Source organism: Callorhinchus milii, unplaced genomic scaffold, assembly GCF_018977255.1.
Source record: "Callorhinchus milii isolate IMCB2004 unplaced genomic scaffold, IMCB_Cmil_1.0 Scaffold3, whole genome shotgun sequence".
Taxonomy (NCBI): Eukaryota; Metazoa; Chordata; class Chondrichthyes; order Chimaeriformes; family Callorhinchidae; genus Callorhinchus; species Callorhinchus milii.
Genome location: NW_024704744.1, coordinates 15,177,628 through 15,190,992, shown reverse-complemented (window position 1 = coordinate 15,190,992; position 13,365 = coordinate 15,177,628). Strand labels below are relative to the sequence as shown.

Below are 13,365 nucleotides of genomic sequence, written 5' to 3'. Positions count from 1 at the left end.
CACTAATACTCACTAACCCACACACATTGACACACACACATTCATGAACACTAACACTCACTGACACTAAAACTCACTGATACACACACACATTAACTCACTAACACACTTACTAACATTAACACTCACTAACACACACACACTTACACACTCTAACACTCGTACACACTAACACTCACCCCACTCTTACACTCACACACTAACACCCACACATTCACTCACACACTCACTAAAACTCACACACACAGCCACAAATACACACACATACATAGCCACATTAGGCAGACACACACACACACAGTCAGCCTCATTGGGCACTCACAGCCACACACACACACACTCACAGCCACTCTCACAACCACACACACAGCCACACTGGGCACACACACTCACAGTCACACACCTCAGAGCCTCACTCAGCCACTCTCACTCACAGCCACACACACACCCAGCCACTTGCACTCACTGCTGGTGTGCGGGCTCATGTGGCATAAAAAGATTTGTGCCGTATCATTCCACAATATCTACGCTGGGCGAGGAACTGTTATATGAGTGCTAACACGGTCAGCCTAATTGCAACCAACCATCCTTCATACATGTGCCTGAGCAGTGAGTGTGGGCAAACCATTAGATTATCTTTTGATGGGGGGAGTGTGAAAGAGGGTCAGCTTTCCCACAATTGTTCCTTTACGACTCCAGATTGTGATCAGCCATTTTCCCACACTAACCAGACTGAACTATATACCCTCCTGGCCCTTAAGGCTCAGGCACAACATGCCTTTTCCCAGTTTGGAATTGTTTGGAAAAAGAACCTCATAAATTGGGGGAAAATGTTCAAGGTGCTGTTAATAAATAATTTCAAAGCATTTCACAGGATTTTTTTGTGTGTAAAGTGATTGTGTATTGTGTAGGTGAACGAGGCAGCCACTTTGCACACAGCAACTTTCCACAAACAACAATGAAGTGAATGGCTAATTTTATCTGGAGGATTGATAGCTCGGACACTGAGAGAAACAGCGACGATGTGAGTGTCTCAAGTGGCAATGCAATGGTGGGATCTTATTACAGTAGAGGGAACATTTGGAAAAAAACATCTGGTAAAATAGTTCATTAAAACCAAGCACTAACACTCTGGTCGGTCAGTCAGTACAGCTGTAAGGAATGAGGTTTCGGAGGAGGTCACTGTTCCAGGAAGTAAGGATAATGCCTCTGTAAAAGGATGACATCATGTCTCCTCTAAAACACAAGAGGATTAGTAACTGGCAAAGGGAGGAAACAGTAAGACTAGTGTTGTAATGAAGGGAGTTATTAAGTAGGGTGTCTCCTGTTTCAAACTGATCACAGAGTCAGTGTACCGTAGTTAAATTTACAGATGACATCAAGCCAGGGGCTTTAGAATAAGAGGCAGCCAAGATCTTACAAACAGAGCTTGAAAGAGTGACAGTTTACTGAATTACTAACAATGCTTTTCCAATGAATGGTGGAATGTGGGTTTCAGTCCATGCCCGATGCTCTTGAATGATCAGCTGTTTTGTAATAACCAGTGAACTAATGTTCATTTGACACAATAATGTTTGACACCACGAGTCACATTTAGGTTTTAAAATAAATGTACCATTTGCACTTGTAGCGATTGTTCCTTTTAGTGTATTAATCACAAAGAACAACAATGTGATGAAAAAAAGGTTATGTTCAAAACCTTTGTTTAAAAAANGTTTATTTTTTTGCGAATTTTAACAATACTTAATACAGATCTGCAACAATATTCTATTTAACTGACAAGGACATATTTGTACACACTAGTTTATTGAAATATTTGTTTAATTTCAGTTCTTACTGTTTTACTCGTTCAGGAATGAAATAACTCAGTGTTTCAATACCACCGCATCCAGTCTGGAGAGAAAAGTGTTTTCAACAGTTATGTATGATTGGAAACTCATGCATAATGAATGCAGTGTTAGATACTGCAGTACTTAATGTAAGATGATTCTTGCATGGGTGGAAATAATTAGATTTTTTTTAAAAAAAGGCAGTATTTCCAAAATTTGCCCAATAAATTTTTCATGTTGAAAAAAATTCATTTCAAGACTTTTTTCAAATAACGCAAATGGAATTAGGTACAGCTGTAGAATGAATTCCTGTCACACGATGAGAGTGTGAATAAAGCACCACATCCTGAACACTGAACAGTAGTAATGAAACACAAATGGAGTCTTAGCTCAACAGTAGGACTCGCAGTACACAATTAGCTTTTTTCCTCCTCCCAGTCTTCAAGAAAGTGCTGGGTGTATGGTTTCATACAACCTTTGTACTGCCATCTCTACCATTTCTCGAAGTGGCTCATCTTCAGTACTCCCCTCTTCACATACAACCACCTGCAAGAAACAAACACGAATGAGGTTAGTAAAAAAAAGGAGGAAGGAGCTAAACATAGAGGGGAGCACTTTCAATATGATATTTTTCTTTTCTTTCTACAGTAAAACTCGCACAAGTCTGATATATATAAATCTATTAATCACCCAAATTATAAATCTGCCCAAGTCTGTAGCTCAGTGGTTAGAGCACTTGCTTTGCAAGCGAGAGACCTGGGTTCGATTCCCGGCAGGGTGAAACCTTGGGCAAGTTTCCTTACTCCACACACCTAATAATGATCCCTCAAAAAAAACCAATAATAAATTGGTCATTTCAATCCACGACTGTTTGTGGGACACTGCTGTGTGCAATTGGCTGACACATTTCACCCACAAATATACAGTCATTTCACTTTACAGCATATTCTGTGAAGCTCTTTGAGACGTCTAGAAGACGTGAAAAGCGCTATATCAAATGCAAGGATTATTATTATTATTATTCTGTGAAGTACTTTGAGACGTCTAGAAGACTTGAGAAACGCTATTTTAAATGCAAGGATTATTATTATTATTATTAAGTCCTGTTCAAAAGTTTATATCCTATGCAAGTTTGACAAAACTCATACATTGTCATATTAAATGTATGGTCACAACTGATACGACTTATGTGATTTTTAAAAAAAGGTCTTGCTTTATTATTTAACTGGTTTTCCCTTTATACATGTCAATCAGAGGGCATTCAGCCCTACAGTCACTCACTGGCAGATCCCACAAATGACTGCAGCTGAGTGATTTCTTACTGCGGGTGGAGACCTGAAGCATCAGTCTCAGCAGCGAAGGGGAACTACATTCATTTAAATATCTTCTAAAACACAAATTCTATATTTAACTTGAATGAGTGAATGTGAGCGTACATTCCATTCAAAATGTCCCTCCCTGCATTAAACTCACCCTACAAATTACTAAAAGAATCAAAACCAGACCATTTTGAGGTACACCAGATGATCAGAGACAGCTGCCATGGTTGTGGAAGGTTTGCTTAAATTTATCGAATATCTTTTGGGGAAGTTACCGACTAAGTGAATAGGACTGAATTAAGACTGTGGAAGTTACCAAAAGCTGCCTCTTTTGACAGGATACCAGTCTCCAAATCATTTATAAAAATAACACTACCAATTCCTGTGGTATACTGCAAACCGGATATCCCCAAATCTCTCCTCCTCGCCCTCTCCCTCGCCTCCTTCATGGTCTGTCTCAAGACAGTGCCTTCGGCCACACTCCCACTCCCCCTACCTTCCAACCCTTTTGAATCCAACCCCCATCTCAGGTACAAATCCTTAACTATCCAGCGCCTTAGGACATCCTTCCAACGTGAAAAGCGCAATATAAATGTAATTTGTTGTTCTTGGATATCCACATACAACACTTAATGCTTTTTCTCTTCAACCGTGCCTTCAGCTCCCCTCTCGACTCTCTACCCCCTCCTCGCTCCCTCCCTTCCCTCCCCTCACCCTGACCATTTCCCCCCTGCTCGGGTCCCGACCCAACTGTCCAGCGCCTTGGGGCATCCTCCTGACGTGAAAGGCGCTCTATAAATGCAATCTTGTTGTTGTTATTGTTTTAACAAAATCCAGTGAATCACATAGCCTTGTTGATCCAGTTTGTCAATGATGATCTCCCAGAACCTCTGCAAAAGTGGGCTCAAGACCTAGCAGAGGTTGAAGTTACAACCTACTGAACCAAAGCACCTATACCTCACCCAGGCTAGCTTGGTGAGGGACCCTAATCCTCCTTTTGATCAGTCTGGAATCACAAATAATCGTGTTGGTTGGCAGGCTACTGTAAAATACTAATCCTGCTCGATAGGTAACTGAATTTTACATTAGTACAGAAACAAAATACATGCGATAAAAAGCACATCACAGAAAGAAAGTACTGCTTGCTATTCCACTGATCTCTGCAGCAGTTAATCATTGCTGCTGGTGGCTGCGGCTCTTTTCTTGGCCTGTGTTCAGAAACTCTTAACTCCTGAATCAGTGGATTCAGCAGTTTTCAAGCAAGATACTTCAACACAGTAAAGGTGTGGCCGGTCGGTTAGTCTGAACATGCCACACATTTTATGGAGATTTATGAAGACAGCCCTGCCCATGTCCTGATAGTGTACACCTCCTACTGGTACACTGATGAAAGAGCACGCTTAGAAACCACAGGCATTCTGCAGCCTACTCCCTCACGCTCCCAATTACATAATCGTTGGCATATCAGAACATATGCGTGAGAAGAGGAGGAGGGTGGGACTGTATTTAAGCAGCTTGGGGGGTGGGGTGGGAGGGGAGGAATGCAAGTCTGATGTACAGAATTTCAAATAAGATAGTCACATACCGAAACAGGTTCTACACCCTCTTTGCATAAGTCTATTCCTGCCTGCACCAATAGTAACCTTTTCATCTGGTCAAGAACTCACACAGGCACTTACCCGTGTATCCAGGGAAATATTTGCCGTCTTTCCATCCACGGTTACTGACAGAGATTTGCCACTTTTGGACTTTGCCACACATTCTTGCCCGAACATATCCCTGAAAGGAAATTGCCAAATAAGCAAATTAATGTCTCTTCAAAGGACTGGAAAGAAAAATTAAACCACAGGTTTCTTCATCTGCGTCTGTAGCTTGGGGCAGAATTAAAACCCGTCATCACTCTCAATTCCAGTGAGGCCTTCACAAATATACTGTAGAACTGTTTTATTTTTCACTTTTTTTATTGGTACACCCCAACTCTTGGTTAATTAACTCTATATTGTAATCATAATGAATTGCACTCAATTGGAATATTGTAATAGAGATCAAAATTAATTTATATAACCATTTTGTGCAAATACTGCTGGGTAAATGTCAGAAAAAAAACATTTAAGCTATGGGACAGACAGATATTTGCTCAATGTTGAATTCCACATCCATTCCTTGTATTTTGATGCACATTTTACACAAAATGTACATTTTAATATGTATTCCCTCCAGACAAACTGAAAGTGGGAATAATTCTGTTTTGCTCATCACTTATCGTGGTCAAATCAGCTATGCACCAAAAAAACAACCTATAAGACATATACATTGTTCTGCTTCAAATCTGACGCACAAAATTTCAAACAAGATAATCACATACTGTAGCATGATCTCCACCCTTTTCGTATAAGTCTCTTCATCAACCTTCTTGCTTGTATTTTGCTGCACAGCTGAAGAAAGTACAAATATTTAGTAATCAATGGAGCCGGATTAATGAAAATATATATTTTAAGTAAACTACACATTACAGTTGTTGTTTATCTATGTGCCGTATGAAGCTTCATTGTAATTATGTTTCCATCATAGAAATGTTAAAAACTAAAGAATTCTGTTCATAGTAAACAAAAATGCCAGCTTCTATTTTACAGAGAGCTGAGTCAGCAAGAGTCCTGCAATGCAGAATGAACTACTTGCCTACACTGCTCAGTCTTATTATGCAACACATTCAAGTGCACATGAATACCACAGGCTATTTCCTCCTCAAACAGATAAAACTCTGCTCCAGGGTCATGCAGTCCTTGGCCTCACAAATGGAAAATAAAATGCAGTTCTTGAAGGGAGATATGTGCACATGACACCAACTCAATAGAAGTCTGCTCTGACCAGAGATCCTTTCTGAGCTGAGTCCCTGCAGGTCAGCATCTTGTACAAGGCTCTCACTCCCTTTATGTCCGGAGGTTAAGGCTTGATTCCTGTTGTCATTTTTCAACAAATACTTTTCAAGCCAGTTTTATCAATTATAGGTAGTACTATCCAAAAGCCAACAGAACACTATACTACAACAATTCAAGTAGATATCACACCTTTCTGTGCTTTAGGGTTTGATTGCACTTCCAAGATCACCGTCATCACTGCATCTGCATACATGTCATTCAGTGGATTTGCCACCCACTATAAGGGGAAAACGCACACACATAAAATAATTACTCGGGTAGGTTTACCAAAATATAAAATCCTTTCACAGGTTCAGGTTTGTGAAGCACAATTTCAGAACAGACACCAGGAAGCATTTCTTTACACTGAAGGCCTGTTCCTTCAGATGAGATGTTAAACCGAGGTCCTACCTCCCTGTTCAGGTGGATGTTAAAAATAATAATATAATAATAATTCTTGCATTTGATATAGCACTTTTCACGTCGGGAGGACGTCCCAAAGCGCTTCACAGAACACACTGTAAGTGAATTGACTGTATATTTGTGGGCGAACGCAGCAGCCAATTGCGCACAGCAATGTCCCACAAACAGTCGTAGATTGAAAATGACCAATTTATTATTGTTTTTGGTTTTGGAGGGATTATTATTAGGCGTGTGGAGTAAGGAAACTTGCCCGAGGTTTCGCCCTGACCTGCCTGGAATTGAACTCAGGTCTCTCACTTGCAAAGCGAGTGCTCTAACCACTGAGCTACAGGACTCCATAAAAAAATCCTGTGGTCCTATTGAAGAGAAGGGAGTTTTCCTGGTGACCTGGCCAACAACACCCCCCCACCCCCCATATAAAATTGGTCACTCACTTCATGTCTGTTTGTGTGACTTGCTGTGTGAAATTAGCTGCAGCATTCGCTTACAAAACACACAATCCCTGTACTTTGTAGGATATCCTGTGAAACACTTTGGGATATCCTACCAAATGTAGGATTATTATTAAGTGGAGTCCTGTAGCTTAGTGGTTAGAGCACTCGCCTCACAAGCGAGAGACCTGAGTTCAATTTCCAGGTGGCTTGAAACATTGGCCAAGTTTTCTTACTCCACACACCTCTGTTTACCTAGCAGTAAGTAGAAACCCAATTGTTAGTCAATTGGCGGATTGCTTTTCCAGGGGTAATAATTCCTTCAAAATAAAATAATAGAAAATAATAATAAATTGGTCACTCAATCCACTATTGTTTGCAGGACACTGCTGTGTGTAATCGTCTTTTGCGTTTCGCCTACAGAATATAGAGTCAATTCACTTTACAGGATATTATGCTTTGAGACATCTTGAACGTGATAACACCAACAACAAGATTACATCTGTATAGCGCTTTTCACGTTGGGAGGACGTCCCAAGGTGCTGTAAGACGAGCTATATCAAATGCAAGGATTATTATTAACAACTAGGATAACAGAAAGGGTATTTGAGGGCAGTGCACATAAGAACAGCTGGATGTCATAATGTGAAAATGGTAGGGTGGGTATTCTGGAAGGATGAGATCAAATAGGGCCAAATTACTTTCTTTAACCAAACTGCTATTGTGAAATAATATTCCCCTTTTCAGTTTGCAAGCACGGAGTTAAAAAAGGCCATTCACCACTTCTCTTTCTGCCAATCATGCAAGCTAATCTCATATGAACTCTACCTCATGTATTTAGCAATCTTAAGAGGAAGGTCAGCTAATTTAATTCATTGATGCCCAAAGACAGTCTTATCAAACCTCCACAATATCCATCTACGCTTCTTATACTTTGAATACCCTTTTTTGTTGAGAATCTGTTACACTACTCTGTGGGTCAGGTTATTTTTAAAGCTCACTTTAGGCTAGTTAATTTTGTACCAATGTTCTCTAGTTGTACATTGAAAGTGCAAATTGAACATCTACATTTTACATGCAAGATTGCAAAGCGGATTGTCAAAGTTGTTGCTGACATCATTGACTAGGCTGGCGTTTAAATGCCGAAGGATAAGTTGAACATTAAATGGGATGAAGCAGAGAGGTCAGGCAGAACAGCTTTTTTTAAATAGAAAGGTTAAAAGAATTGTGAAATAAGTTACCAGAGATGGCCATCCATTAAACAGACAGTGACATCTAACTAAAGCAATCTATTGGCATAAATGCTGTGTGACCACTGGAAAAAGTACCTCTGACATATATTGTTTTGTTCTGAGTGCGTGTAGTCACAAGACTTCTGCTATAATGAGCTCTTGGGCCTGAGTCCAAGTCTTGCAACTCTGCGTAATGGACGGACTTCCTCTCTACATACCATTTACACATGGCACAAAATAGATCCAATGGTCAGAGCTTATCTACTTTGTCATGGGCTGTCAGGATCCAATAAACCTTACCACCGTAGCCTTTAAAAGAGATGAGAATGGGGAGCGGGGAGATTCATGAAAAAATACAATAATTTCTATCAAACTATTTTGCTTCAATTGAGTGGGATTTATAATCTTACTCAGGCTGCTGGACAAACCACCGGAGGGTAATCAAGTGATTCATGGGGAAGAGCGAGGCAGAAAAAAAACAATCGTCTCAATTCCCGCCTGGTAAGCGAGAGGACCCGTGTTCGATTCCTGGGCAGGCCGAAACCCTAAGCAAGTTTCCTTACTCCACACTCCTCTGTTTAAGTAGGAACCCGATTGTAAGTCGATCGATGGATTGCTTTCCAGGGGTAAAAATAAAAAATCAAAAATCAATAATTTGGTCACTTAATCCATGACTGTTTGTGGGACACTGCTGTGTGGAAATGGCTGCCATGTTTTACCTACAAAATATACAATCAATTCACTTTACAACATATTCTATAAAGCGCTTTGAGACATCTCGATGACGTGATAAGGCGCTATATCAAATGCAAGGATGATTATTTTTATTATTATTACTTTTGTGCAGCTTCAGTGAAGCATTCATTGTACTGATGAAAGTTACGATTAAGTCTGCATTTTTGACAGTTTCACTCCAAATTAATGTGAGGGTAAAGAAAGAAACAAGAGCTGATAAATGGTATTAAATAACCTCACCTCCAGCACCACCATGCCTGGCTCCTGAATCACTGTGATGGCTTTGAAGACTCTCAGTGCTGGCTTTTCCTGAACTTCTATTTCCTCCACATCATCTGAAAAGTAATTCAATCACAGAAAGTAGTTACCCAAAAAAGCATGTTTGTGCAAAGGAGGACTGTGTCTTTACAATATTCAGTACCTACTATTCTGATAGTTATGTGGATGTTGTAAACACTGCACAATAATAATCCTTGCATTTGATATAGTGCTTTTCACGTCTTCTAGACGTCTCAAAGCGCTTCACAGAATATACTGTAAATTGAATTGACTATATTTGTGGGTGAAATGCGGCAGTCAATTGCGCACAGCAGTGTCCCACAAGCAGTCATGCATTGAGTCACCAAATTATTATTGCATTATTTTCTTGAGGGATTATTATCAAACATGTGGATTAAGGAACTTGCCCATGGTTTCACCCTGTTGGGAAATGAACCCAGCTCTTTCACTTGCGAAGCGAGTGCTCTAACCACTGAGCTACAGGATTCCACCACATCTCACTCTATCAAATGCAGGGATTACTATTATTATTTACATATATACAAGTTTTAAGCCAAGCATAATGGCTAGAATCAAGCTCAAAAATACCTATGGGTAAATAAATAATTGTCCTTGAAACGTCAAAATCCACCCCCCCACGAGTGACTCATTGAGCATTTTATTATGTGTGTGTCACTGATCCACAGACAGGAGAGGTCTCAAATTCAGTCACCTTAAGGTCTATGTCAAGGTATGTGACCTTAATCAGCGCAGTAAGGACAATGCACTGTACTCTGGTCAAGGGAAAGCTAATATCAACAACGGTTCCTAATGTTATCCCTGTTTGAAAGGGGAAATGGATTTTGGGCAAGGACAGGATCAGTCATGGCTGTTATCCCATGATAACACTTGAAAAAAACACCAAAACTCTTGAACTAGATGCTGACATTCACTATCTTGGATCATGCACAATAATAATCTTCATAATAATAATAATAATAATAATCCTTGCATTTGATATAGCGCTTTTCACGTCAGGAGGACGTCCCAAAGCGCTTCACAGAACACACTGTAAAGTGAATTGACTGTATATTTGTGGGCGAACGCGGCAGCCAATTGCGCATAGCAATGTCCCACAAACAGTCGTAGATTGAAAATGACCAATTTAATTATTGTTTTTGGTTTTTTGGAGGGATTATTATTAGGCGTGTGGAGTAAGGAAACTTGCCCAAGGTTTCGCCCTCTGCCTGGAATTGAACTCAGGTCTCTCGCTTGCAAAGCGAGTGCTCTAACCACTGAGCTACAGGACTCCACTTCATCATCGAACTATAGAAATTTACAGCACAGAGGCCAATCGATCCATCGAATCTGCGTTGGGTCTTTATAAGAACAATTGTTTTTGAGTTCTATTTACTTGCCTTTGCTCCATTCCCTCACAATGTACCTTTTTATATATATATCTAGTTCCTGTTAGAAAGCCAATATGGCTTTTGCCTCAACCAACGTTCATGGCAGGGCATTCCATCTATCTATCTATCTACCCAATCCTTGTGCTGTAGCATATTGGTTAGAAAACTCGCCTCGCAAGTGAGAAGACCCAGGTTCAATTCCTGGGCAGGGCGAAAACTTAGGCAAGTTTCCTTACTTCACATGCTTCTGTTTACCTAGCTAAGTAGGAACCTTGTTGTTAGTTGATTGGTGGATCGCTTTCTGGGGGTAATAATGCCTTTAAAAATAAATTTGAACACTTAATCCACTACTGTTTGTGGATTCTGCTGTGTGCTTTACACAGTATATTCTGTGAAGCACTTGGAGATGTCTCGACGACATGATAAGGCGCTATATCAAATGCAAGGATTATATCAAATGCAAGGATTATTATTATGTTAAATTGATGCCTATAGTTGATTCACCAACCATTGCATTTGATATGGTGCTTTATCATGTAGTTGGCGTTGGGACATCCTCCCAATGTGAAAAGCTCTATTGTTGTTTGTTTGTTGAGACGTGAGACCTTCAAGATTTACTGTAAAGTCTAGGGACTGTGCACTTGCAGGCCAATGCGACAGCCAATTTGCCCATTGCAATGTCCCACAAGCAGCCATGTAGTGACTGACTGATTTTTTTCTGGGAGATTATTAGCCAGGACACTTTTTAAATTGCACACATGAAGAATTGGTATTTGAGGAAAAGTACTGGAGGGCTGTCAACATCCACGGAGCTGTCCCCAGCTAATTAGTACCTCAAAGAGAGGACTAGGGAAGAAAAGAGAACAACAAAATAATTTACAAACCTGCAAGAGTTTGGAGATGATGTGCCAATAGCATGAAGGGTCCAGAGTACTGTATAGCCTGCGTCTGAGTCACTGTGCTCATTGCCAAGTCAGTGTAAACTGTTAAACATTGGTAAAAGGGAAAAACGTCATTTTATCCTTAAGTGTACACAAACACCAGTACAATCTACGCATTAACAGAAGTCTGGAAACACAGATAGATGATGGTAATGCTAAATTTAGAATTAGACAATTTACAGAATTTGAAACTAAACAAATACACACACCAACCTGTCAGTCAAGGGAGTAGATAATTGAGTCTAGATAGCTAAGAAATAACCAAACATTGAATTCTCCTTAAATCATATGAAGCTTTGAAAGCATAATTTTTTTCTGATCTGTGATGTACATAGATAGTCCTTTAATGTGATTCAGGCAGGCAGCTTGTCTTTTTTTAAAAAATGTATCTCTTTCTTCAGTGTAGTCGATTATCTGAGCTATTAGAAGTTTTCCAGTTTAAGAGGAGAGTTATCTTATCTCATTATCTCAGAATAGGAACAGAGGTTAGAGAGAGGTATCAGCTCATGTGGAGTATAAACACTAGGATGAATTAGTTGGGCCAAATGGCCTGTGTAGCCGGAACATCCTATTTAATTTGACTAGTCTATAAGAATATTTTATCCAGATGCTCTTTTGAGTCCTTTGTGGAGTCCTGTAGCTTAGTGGTTAGAGCACTCGCCTTGCAAGCGAGACACCTGGGTTCAATTCCAGGCAGGGCAAAGCCTTGGGCAAGTTTTCTTACTCCACACGCCTAATAATAATCCCTCCAAAAAACAAAACAATAATAAATTGGTCATTTTTAATCCATGACTGTTTGTGGGACACTGCTGTGCGCAATTGGCTGCCGCATTTTGCCCACAAATATACAGTCAATTCACTTTACAGCATATTCTGTGAAGCGCTTTGAGACGTCTACAAGACGTGAAAAGCGCTATATTAAATGCAAGGATTATTATTATTATTTGATCTATATAAATGATCTGAACTTGGGTATATAGGGAGTACAATTTCCAAGTTTAAAGATGGTACTAAGCCAGGAAAAGTAGTAAACGGTGAGGAGGATAGTAGCACTGCAAGAGGGCATAGACAGACTGGTAAAATGGGAAGACATGTGGCAGATGAAGTTTAATGTGGAGAAATGCGAAATGATACATTTTGGAAGAAGAATGAGGGAAGGGAATATAAGCTGATGGTAGAATCTTAAAGGGGGTGAAGGAACAGAGAGTCCTGGGGAGTCATATAAGTAAATCTTTGAAGGCGGCAGGACAGGGAGATAAAGCTGTTAAAAAGCATATGGGATACTAGGCTTTATAAATAGAGGCACAGAATACAAAATCAGGAAGTTATGATGAACTTTTACAAAACACTGGTTAGGCCTCAGCTAGAGTATTGTGTTCAATTTTGGGCACCACATTTTAGGAAAGATGTCAAGGCATTGGAGAGGATGCACAGGAGATTTACAGGATGGTACCAGGAATGAGTGTCTTCAGTTATCAGGAGAGGCTTGAGAAGCTAGGATTATTCTCCTTGGAGCAGAGAAGGTTAATAGGAGACTTAATAGAAGGTTTCAAAATTATGAGGGGATTTGATAGGATGAACAAGGAGAAACTATTTCCAATGGCAGGTGGATTGGTAACCTGAGGACACTGATTTAAAATAGTTGTTGAAAGAAACAGAGGGGAGGTGAGGAGAAATTTTTTCACACAGCGAGTTGTTCGGATCTGGAATGCATTGCCTGAAAGGGTGGTGGAAGCCCATTCGATAACAACTTTTAAGAGAAGTAGATAATTATTTGGGGAGGACAAGTTTGCAGGGCTATGGGGAGAGAGCGGGGGAATGGGATTGATTTGGATAAGCTGTTAAAAGAGCCGGCACAAACACGAATGGC

General features: G+C 40.1%; 1 protein-coding gene across 1 annotated transcript in view; it reads right to left on the bottom strand.

Moving 5' to 3' along the window:
- Positions 1–1,672: 1,672 nt before the first annotated feature.
- cpsf3 (cleavage and polyadenylation specific factor 3) overlaps positions 1,673–13,365 on the bottom strand; it is a 31,091-nt gene continuing 19,398 nt past the window's right edge. Inside the window, exons 13-18 of the mRNA XM_007906498.2 lie at positions 11,439–11,537; positions 9,128–9,222; positions 6,217–6,304; positions 5,514–5,583; positions 4,828–4,927; positions 1,673–2,375 (exon numbers count right to left, since the gene is read on the bottom strand). Coding sequence (XP_007904689.2) covers positions 2,271–2,375; positions 4,828–4,927; positions 5,514–5,583; positions 6,217–6,304; positions 9,128–9,222; positions 11,439–11,537 — 557 coding nt within the window. The 3' untranslated portion in view covers positions 1,673–2,270. The remainder of the gene's footprint in view (positions 2,376–4,827; positions 4,928–5,513; positions 5,584–6,216; positions 6,305–9,127; positions 9,223–11,438; positions 11,538–13,365) is intronic.